General features: G+C 43.3%; 1 protein-coding gene across 5 annotated transcripts in view; it reads right to left on the bottom strand.

Moving 5' to 3' along the window:
- Positions 1 to 393: 393 nt before the first annotated feature.
- Positions 394 to 9620, bottom strand: part of prdm16 (PR domain containing 16) — a gene marked incomplete at its 3' end in the record, with an annotated part of 159317 nt that continues 150090 nt past the window's right edge. For 2 of the 5 annotated variants that reach the window (XM_035656561.1, XM_035656560.1), the window contains 8 exon segments: positions 394 to 426; positions 1328 to 1405; positions 1545 to 1717; positions 3585 to 3672; positions 3840 to 5517; positions 6056 to 6209; positions 6422 to 6587; positions 6695 to 6896. In XM_035656561.1, coding sequence (XP_035512454.1) covers positions 394 to 426; positions 1328 to 1405; positions 1545 to 1717; positions 3585 to 3672; positions 3840 to 5517; positions 6056 to 6209; positions 6422 to 6587; positions 6695 to 6896 — 2572 coding nt within the window. 5 annotated transcript variants of the gene reach the window in all.

Here is a 9620-nt window from a genome sequence, read left to right on the forward strand (position 1 = left end):
TTTTGGCATTGTAGTAGGAAAAGCAAGTGTGAATTCTTTAATTAAGTGGTTTTCCTACTTCAAGTCATTCGCAGCACCAAGGTTAGCATTTATTGAGGTGAAGATTTAAAATTTTCCAAATGGGTAATGTGAGCTATTCATTATTCAGTCCATTAACATAACACAAAATACCAAGTCCCTGTTTAATAACTACATTTCAGTTCTCACAGCCTCACTTTTCTCAGAGAAAACTGAGTCATAGATGTTGCAAACTGACCAGGAATGTTCTCATGCTCGTGCTTCTTGAGATGGCGGTCGAGGTTGGTTTGCTGACCAAAGCAGCGGTTGCACAGGTGACACTTGAACGGTTTCTCCTTGTTATGAATGTTGCGAACGTGGCGTTGAAGATTGGATGAGATGCTGAATGAGCGGTCACAGTATTTACACCTGCCAAAGGAGAACAGAGGAATGTGAATGTGGGTTATTGTTTAAGTGGCATATTGAGCAGGGACCCGTCAATCTGAGATACAGGCCACAGTCCATGGCGGTGATTTTATTATCCACCAGCTGAGGTGAGCAAGAAACTCTTTATGGCTAAACTTATCTCAACTTATTTGTCCAAAAAATTCATGGCCTTTTCAAAGAAGAAGCAAAGTGGTTCTAGTCAGTTTTACAAGGACAATGTTTCAGTAATTAGAATAAAGAGAATAATGGGAAGACAATGCAAATGAGCTATTGAATATAAGCTAAGTTATAAGTCAGAATATAAGTCAGTTATAAAGATTCTAATAATTTAAACTACATAGTGGCTGTGTTGTCATAAGCTTTCATTTTTAATCCAATTGTCATTTATTGATTGTATAATTATCAAATTCTCAGGGATGCTGGCCTGAGTTGAGGTACTTCCAATTTCCAATCTGATCCCAGTGCTCTTTTTTTCCCAAATAAAATATTTATACCAGGGCGTGGAACTCATTGTGATCATTGTTATGTGAACTGGGCCAGGTAGCAATAACTGTGGCTCTAAAAACTGAGTCAGCAGCCTGCCATGACATAAAGAATGTAACCGATTTTTATAATGACATAATGACATTCTTTTACAGTAATATGGATCGCTCATGTCTGGCTGATACCCAACTGACTTAATAAAGTGATCGGGTATGGCAGATGAATTCCTTGAAAGTGAAAACAACAAGCCCTCCTGTTGATTCAGCCACGCACAAAAATAATAAAGTCTCAAAAAAGAATAACGTTAAGAAAAGCAGACTATAGGTTAATACATCAGTGACAGCATCTGTGGGAGCAAAGAGTCGTTGATGAAGATTATAGACTAGAACTAATAGAATACCTGTAGGGTTGTTCCCCTGTGTGTGTCCGCAAGTGTCTGGTGAGGTTTGCCGAACGAGGGAAGATTTTCCCACAGTACCTTAAAAGAAATTAAGGATGGTTGAGTAACATAAAACACGTCAACATGTCATTGCAAACATTTTACGTCACACAATACAGTTTTGTGTGTGAACATCTGATCAACACTGGAAATAACAAGCTGCACCACAAGCACTTACCTGCAGGCATAACGCTCCTTGCCCTTGCGGAGGATGGCGTCTGAGAGGGAAGGTGGTGGTGAGCGGAAGTTGAAAAGTGGATGAGCCGAGTGTTGCAGTGAATTGGGCGGCGCGTCCAGTTTTAAAGCGCCAAAGCTCTCCAGTTTCTCTGTCATGTTCTCCATGGCTGACATCTGGGAGGGAGAAGGATGACAAGGTGGTAGAAAACCACAAATGGGAACAGGTAAGTTAAAGTATTTTGATGAGATTAGGGAGATCCTGTTTTTTAGTTTTTTAAAGTGGATCACATACATTCAACCAGATTTTGATATGACTCGTGTATTAAGGGTTTACTTAGAAAACTTGTAGAGACAAGCTCAATGCAGCAGCTCTTTAATTAAACCTTAAGAGAATCCATTGAAACTGGTTTGTGTGTGTGTGTGTGTTAAAAGAGAAAAGGAAGCATTGAAAACAAAGACACAATGTCAGAAAAAACAGGGAGCAAGGGAAAGAGACAGAGAGCGGAAGCAGTATATCAGAAGTTAGCCTTGTTGTTTGTGCTAAAGGCGAGTCACCTCCATGACCTATAACACATTCACAAATGCTCAAGTACCATTCCCCCAGTACCCCCCTCCATACACCCTCACCTCAAGCTTCACCCAGCGCTTTGTTCTCTACCTCTTGCCTTCTTCTGCCGAAGCTACTGTTGCAGGCCGGCAAACTGACTAAATGAGGCATTCAAGCACTCCGATTGGAGCTGTACAATATAGTTTGAGATACCCCCAACTGATAGCCGCTTCCCCTCCCAGAGAAGCTTGTGAACAAAGGGGGCCGGTTATGTAGGAGTTTATTTGCCAAAAACAGCTTACATCCTTCCTTTTTTACTGAATACGGGATGGGAGAGACACAGGGACAGACACTCCGTCTCAATGTGTTTATTCGCAGTCTGAGAACGGGTGGAGGGGGAGAGGGGGATTCCGTCATGAGACTGAATTAGAGGTGGCATTGTGTTTGGATCACTGGGAGTATCACAGCTGAGACACTGTTGGATGAGAAGTTTCTACATGGGAGCCTGTGAAAACTATTCATCCTGGCGATACTGATCAATATCAATATGATGCCTTTAAAAAGGCAGCAAAGGGAAGATTGTAGCTTAGGTCATATTGTTATCATCCAGTGATGAATACAATGTTCAATGATACAATCACTCATTTGTTAAGGAATAAAGACACACATATCAGAGTAATATCATATATGCGTGTGTAAATTTATCTGTCTGCATATGCACCAAATGAGTGTATTGCAAAGTCACAGTTGATAGAGGACACAGATTTCCAGGTCAGATTAAACCATTTCCCCAACGAGAGCCCCCCATTCTCCTGGAGACAAACACAGGATGTCCTTGATGGACACGGTGCTATTATCTAGCCAGCCAGCCAGCCACAGAGAAAAAAACTTGGAGGGGGTTGAGTTATTAGCTGGCCTGTGGGCTCCCAGTACAAGAAACAATGCCACAACTAAGATTAGCATGGCCAAGAGAGGCAGTTTGTTACAATTCAAACGGTTATTATTCTCTCTTTTATTAATACTATCATTCCTTGTAATCAAGATTTGTAGAGGTAGGGAGGGTCTGGGGACAGTCAAACAATGCGACTGATTATCAAAGGGGCTGCGATAACAGGCTGTGTCTTCTGAAAAAGGTAGAAGTGACGAGGCACACAGGCGCCATTCAGTAAACAAAGGAAGAAATCATACAGAACCCTTGAGAAAATAACATCAACACTGTGGAATGATGGTGCATAGGGCCCTATCAATTCAGGTTGAAGCAGCGTGGGAGGCAGGAGTGAGGTATTTTCACATAATACATGGTTTGAAAATAATAGTCGATAGCATCTGGGAATAATCAGCCTGTATCTAATACCTGGAGGTCAATTCCCCTGTTTAGTGTTCCCTTGATGTAGTTTTTGTTCAAAGAACAAGTACAATTTATTGTTTCTGCCTAACATTATACCAAGTGCCTTCCTAGATTTGAAAGTGTATGTGTGTGTGCTGTAAGCCTACCTGTGGATGGAAGAGTGGTGGCGAGGGCCTGAGGAACTTCTCCTTCAGAGCTCCTACAGGGTCGAGTAGCTTCCTCTTCTCCACCCTGCTGGACCAACAACAAGGCAGAGGGTTACGTACCAAGGTCAGAGTTAAACTACAACCTCCAACCACACTCTAAACACCAACTTCTACCTTTTTAAATGTGTGAATATAAAAGTATTGATGTTGCTCATGTGGAAACAGCAGTTTCTGGTCTAATCGGGGCTGAAATACCTGTATATGGGGTCCATGAAGAATGCTGAGGGCTTGGCGTAGTGCAGTGGTGGTGGCTGGTGTGGCTGTGCCTGAGTCTGCTGGTGCTGGGCAATTGAGGATTGGTGCAATAACTGGGAATGGGGGTGTGGAAACCCAGCATGGGTTTCATCCTTGATGGAGACCCCCTTTCCAACTCCAAAGATGTGGTTCTTTCTGTTCTGTGGCTCAACTGCCACACCATTATGACCACCTCGGCTCCGACTGCCAATGCTGAGGTCCAATGGCTGTTCTTCACTGCTAGATATTGCTAAAGGTCCACTACTGCTCCCAGTACTACTGTTGGGATTTGAGGGGTTTGTTGGTGTAGGAGGAGCTAACTTGGTCTCCTTGGGCTTTGTAGTGAGATCAAATGGTGACTCTGCTGTGGAAGCAGGAGCTCCTGGGGCACCAGAAACCATCTTGTGCAGTTGCTCACGAGGTGACTTGGGCTCTGCTTTAAAGAACATGCTAGGGTTGAGGGCACCTCGATCTGCGCTGAAGGGATAGAGGGAGTTGTGGAAGTTGGGCAGGAACTGGAAAGGAAACATGGAATGGTAGGGCAATGGACCCATCTTCTTTTCCTGATGAAGACCAATGAATCCAGGACCAAAATATTTCTCAGCAATAGAGGCAATGGCTTTGATGGAATCTGTGCTGGCTGCATTGGCATTTGTGGAGGTGGGCGGGAGGGCTTGCTCATCAGGAGGAGGGAAGAAGGAGTGGGATGATGCAGACGAGAGAAAGGGACGATCAATAGTGAGGTTCCCTGAACTAGACACGGCTGATAGCAACGCACTGTTCGTGTCTTCTAACTGGTGGCCTTCTTGACTTGATACAGTCCCAGATGGCTTCCTTCTTTTACCACTTCGCTCACGTTCACTGTCTCCATCACTCTCCAGGTCAGAACCATCACCTGATGCAGTACCAGTAGTGGTGTCCAAATCTGTTCCACTTGTGGTATTAACGTCTTCAAGGTCACTACCGTCAGACATGTCTACCATCTTAGATTTTGGCTTGGCTTCTCCACTAGAAGACAAATCCAGTTTGTTCTCTTTCTCTTTGTCTTCCAGCTGACTGAAAGTGTTGCCTCCATTGCTGTTTGTGGAGCTAACAAGGGACAGCGGGGGAGCATCTAGGGCACTCCGAGGCAGCTTTACCTCTTGACTGCTGCCGCCCAGTGGGCTCTTTATCAATGAACTGGCTGGCAATAAAGGTGGTCGCGGATACAGTGAAGGGGGAAAGATACCTGGGAAACCATGTGGGAGGGATGGGAAGCCATGGGGTCCTGGGGAAAAGGGCAAGCCAGCATGGGGGTGAGGTCGGGAGGGAAAGTAGTCAGTGAAGCCTAAACCTGACTGGTTTAGACCTGCTAGGTGGGGATGGTGGGACTTGGCCTTGGGCATGATGGGGCTGGAGCTCATGGGGATGCCAGGGTTGAACATCCCTGCTGGAGAACCATAATGGTTTTTGCCCTCACAGAAGCGGCGATGCTTGTTGAGGGAGGAGGTAGTGCTGAACAACTGCCCACAGTCCTTACACTTGATCTGCGTGCGGCAGTCAGCATGCATACGCTTGTGGCGGCAGAGGTTGGAGAACTGGGTGTAGGATTTGTGGCACACCTCGCCTGGGGGAGCAAAAAGACGTAGCCCATCAGGGCCTGGTTAAACCCATTTTAACACTGTCTCTAACTTTGTATACCAAATCAACAGCAACACATATATTTGAATGGGAACTACTGATGAAATAGCTGTAGAAAAGGAAGGGACTGTTTTCTATGAATGAAACCAACCGCTCAAATTGAAACTGTTCTAAAATAGTTCCAGATTTATTGTATCTACAGTGTATGTATTCAACTACCAAATAATTACCTATTAACATATGCATATTAACATAGCAAAAAATTGGTCTCTGATCCACAATTTAAATTGATGTATCGAAATTATCTTTGCATTTTTTTCATTATTCTGAAATAGTCCAAACTAATATAAAGCGTAAATGAACAGGTCAGATCTGTTTTTTACGGTACGTAATCAAATTATTAGCAATTTGATCCCTGGACCTGTGTGCTTGGTTTAGAAGATATGAAGTGGATCAACATTGGTTCAGAAGAAAAAGATATGGTGAAAAGAAAAGATGTATAAAAAAAATGAGTGTTAGGAATAAAGTGGTCATTAACTACCAAAGCTCTCACTTACAGATAAAGGGTTTGACACTGCTGTGGATGTGCTTATGCTGCTTGAGGCCTGACGAGGTGGCAAAGGTCTTGCCACACTCAGGACACGTATGAGCGCGTGCCCCCACATGCTGCGAGCGGATGTGGCGCTGAAGGTTGCTGGGATCTGTGAACACCTGAAATGTGAAGTAAGTGTATAAAAAAATTAATGGACTCAATAATAAACAATGCAACTGTTAATGAAAATATGTAGTCTTTATTTCTTGTCTATATTAGGTATGTTGTTCTTTCAGAATTACTAAATGAACAACCATTGAGTAAAGTCTAAAAACAAAACCAGCAGAATTTCTGAAGCAGATAAAGCCTGTGTGTCCAGTGCACAACTTACGTGCCGCGTATGCTGTACCTTATCACAGTTTTCACACTCAAAGCGCTTGCCACTGTCATGTGACATCTGGTGACGGATGAGGTTGGACTTCCAGTTGAAGGCTTTGGGGCACTGGTCACACTTGTACTCCCTCTCCTCTGTATGGACTATCATGTGTTGGCCCAGACTTGATAAGGAGAGCACAAGCTCATCAGTGAATTGGATAAGTGGACCGTACACTATGTGGTGAATGTGTATACTAAAGTACTAAAGTGTTATCATGTGTCTGTGTACCTGTACTCATTTGGGAAGATCTTCTCACAGTCTTTACACTCATGGACAGGCTCGTCGCTGTCCTCACGTTCCTGTTTGAAGTCTTCTCTCAGTGTGTCAAAGATGGAGCCGGTACTGGAGCATGAATACTTCTGGTGCCGCCGCAGCTCAAGTGTGGAGGAGAACAGCTCATCACAGTCTTCACAGCGGTACATCTGCTCCTCTGCACATACACACACACAAACATACACACATTTGTTTAGCCATCACACAATTCTGCTCCCTGAAATATTTAGTACCCAGTGAAATACACTTTTACACACTTTTGATTTATGAATAATATAACATTGAACTTTTTAATGATATAGTTTTGACATCAGTTTCAGCATTCTTTAAAAGTATATACTTTTGTATATTATCCTATAAAATCTTTTAAATTAATAAATTTAAGTAGCTTTTTTTGAAAAAGTCCTCATAAGTAGTCAATTCCTTGTTTTAATGTCCTGGATGTAGTCAACCAAGCTCATCTTCATCAACTGAGACAATATACATTGTTCATGGAGGACATTTAATTGTGTTCACTGGTTTTTAGTGTATGCAAATAAAAATACTATAATATAATAATTTGCACAAAATCTCTGCGAACAAAGAAACAATTAAGTGCTGGTTTGCATTCAGGTATTTACTAACACCTGTATGTTGGATGTTCCTAAGGATGCAGAATCAAGCGTCCAATAAAAACTGTTGATACTGCTACACAAGAACAAAAAATCTATTACCTATCTGTGTGTTAGTTACAGCTAAATAGACTCCCATTCAAATGGTAAAAGCACCGGTCTTGCAATTGACATTCACATAAAATGGAAATCAATTAGCAGTGAAATGTAACCTTCATTAACACAGTTAATTGCTTGTTAAAGCAAGTGTGTGCTTGAGACTGTAGGTGTAATAGCACACAGGGGAAACAATAGGGGCTGGTCTTCCCCTTCCATGTTGATAACCTTTACAATACTTCTCACCACCAAGGTCAAATGCATAAAACTCGGGCCAGCTTTTTCAATAGCAAGTTCCTGAGTCAGACGCCAAGTTCAACAGATCAGGGGAAAGCCCAGTGGAGTGTCTTTGTGCACGGGCAAGTGTGTGTGTGTGTGTGTGTGTGTGTGTGTGTGTGCGTGTGCATGTGTTTATGTGAAGATTTTCCAAAAAGAACTGGAGCCACAAGAACAGGAGGTACAGGCAGGGGCAGCAGTGGGCGCCAGCCCATGGGTGATTTCAGCGGCACAACTGGCCATACGCCATCTTTGCCCATGACCAAGAGCGCGCCTAACGCCTGAGTTTGGCCCCGCAGGTTGTCCCAACATGCATTGCACACCCATCCATCATTTCAAGCTGGACTAAAGTGCAGTTGCTTATCCAAAATGAAACTTACAGTAGCATGGCTCCCTGTGGTTCTAGCTGCATGTGATCGTATTAGTCCAGATTGGAACTTCTTGGACGCATTAAAAAGGGGTAATGAGTTAGCAACATCAATGGTGTCTTAACCTTGGGGAGGAAGGATAAATGACCTTGCTGGTCAATTGGGCCCCATACCAGCTGAGGCTCAAATAGCTAAACGAACTTGGTACTTTTGACACAAGTAGTACACATATTTTATGGAGAGCGGTGTTTGTAGCTGTGAGGGAGTTGGTTATCATTTGCTCTGGATTTGAATAGCAAGAGGTGGTTCATGACCAAGCTGCAATAAACTTACTTGTTAAAATTAAAAATATGGAGAAGGCGTGGGCATGACAAAAACACTTGAACAATCTGGCGACAGGAACGATGGTGTGGACAAAATCTTTGACTGGATACTAAATAAAGGTGCGTTGCATGGTGTGCATCAGCATGCCTGTGTTTTCAGTTAGTCTGGTATGGTCTGGGCAAGGTGGCGGTGGGTGCAGGGGTTGGGTTGGGGGGGGGTATAAAGGGGAGACTAATAGCTCTCTAGGAGACGAAGGGAAGCACAATTATGTGCAGTTTAGCAGCTAATCTGGGAGCATGGGTGAGGTCTCAGGGGACTCCTCAAGTCCTCTACTTCAAATTCCTTCTCTGATAAGCCAGACACAGAGAGCAGGGCTACACTGCCAAGCTCCCACTCAGCCCTGCTACCTTTCTCTCTCTCTCTCTCTCACCACACACACACACACACACCACACACACACACAAATGCATGGAGACAAGCACACAAAGCAGACACTCTCATCCTTAGAGTTGGTTGACTTTTCTCTTCTCTCTCTTTCTGCTTCTCTGTCTCTCTCACTCACAAATAAACATTTTAAAACAGTAGACTAACTGTTGCACTTATTTTTTCTGTCTGCCTTCATCCATCTCTCACACCAACACACAACGGCAAACACTTTGGCTCTCATTCTGGCAGGTGGACAGTGTCTCTTTTCACTCCGTCTGCCTCCATCTCTCTATATTTTGCATACACACAGAGGAATTGAACAAATCATTTACAAGTCTGCTCCATCTTTGACGCACTCCTACAACATGCCAATCTGCTTCTTTTCAATAATCAAGCTTGCTTTGAGCTCCCGTTTCCTCCTGTTCCTTTGGCATGGAGATCTATGCATCATGCACAGGGGGAAAACTGGTGAACTGCAGAACATCTCACGAACATCTTGTTCTCCCCTCTACCATTTATAATCAATGACAAGTAAGAGTAATATGATTTTTTTAATCCATGGTTCCAGAAAGACTGGAAACACAACAAAACAATGTTACCTGACAACAGCAGTTCACCACAATAAGTCCAAGATGTTAAAAGAAATACAACGGAACTACAGCCCCTTTTCCGCTTAAGTGAACTTTGAAAGAAAAGCCCAGATTGACAATGAACAGCTGTCCAAGTTAGATTATGAGATAAAATATTGGACATATTTAGTCTGACGTATAGAGGCGCAGT

Source organism: Morone saxatilis, unplaced genomic scaffold (assembly GCF_004916995.1).
Source record: "Morone saxatilis isolate NCDOM2014 unplaced genomic scaffold, NCSU_SB_2.0 Contig15, whole genome shotgun sequence".
In the NCBI taxonomy this organism is placed as follows: Eukaryota; Metazoa; Chordata; class Actinopteri; family Moronidae; genus Morone; species Morone saxatilis.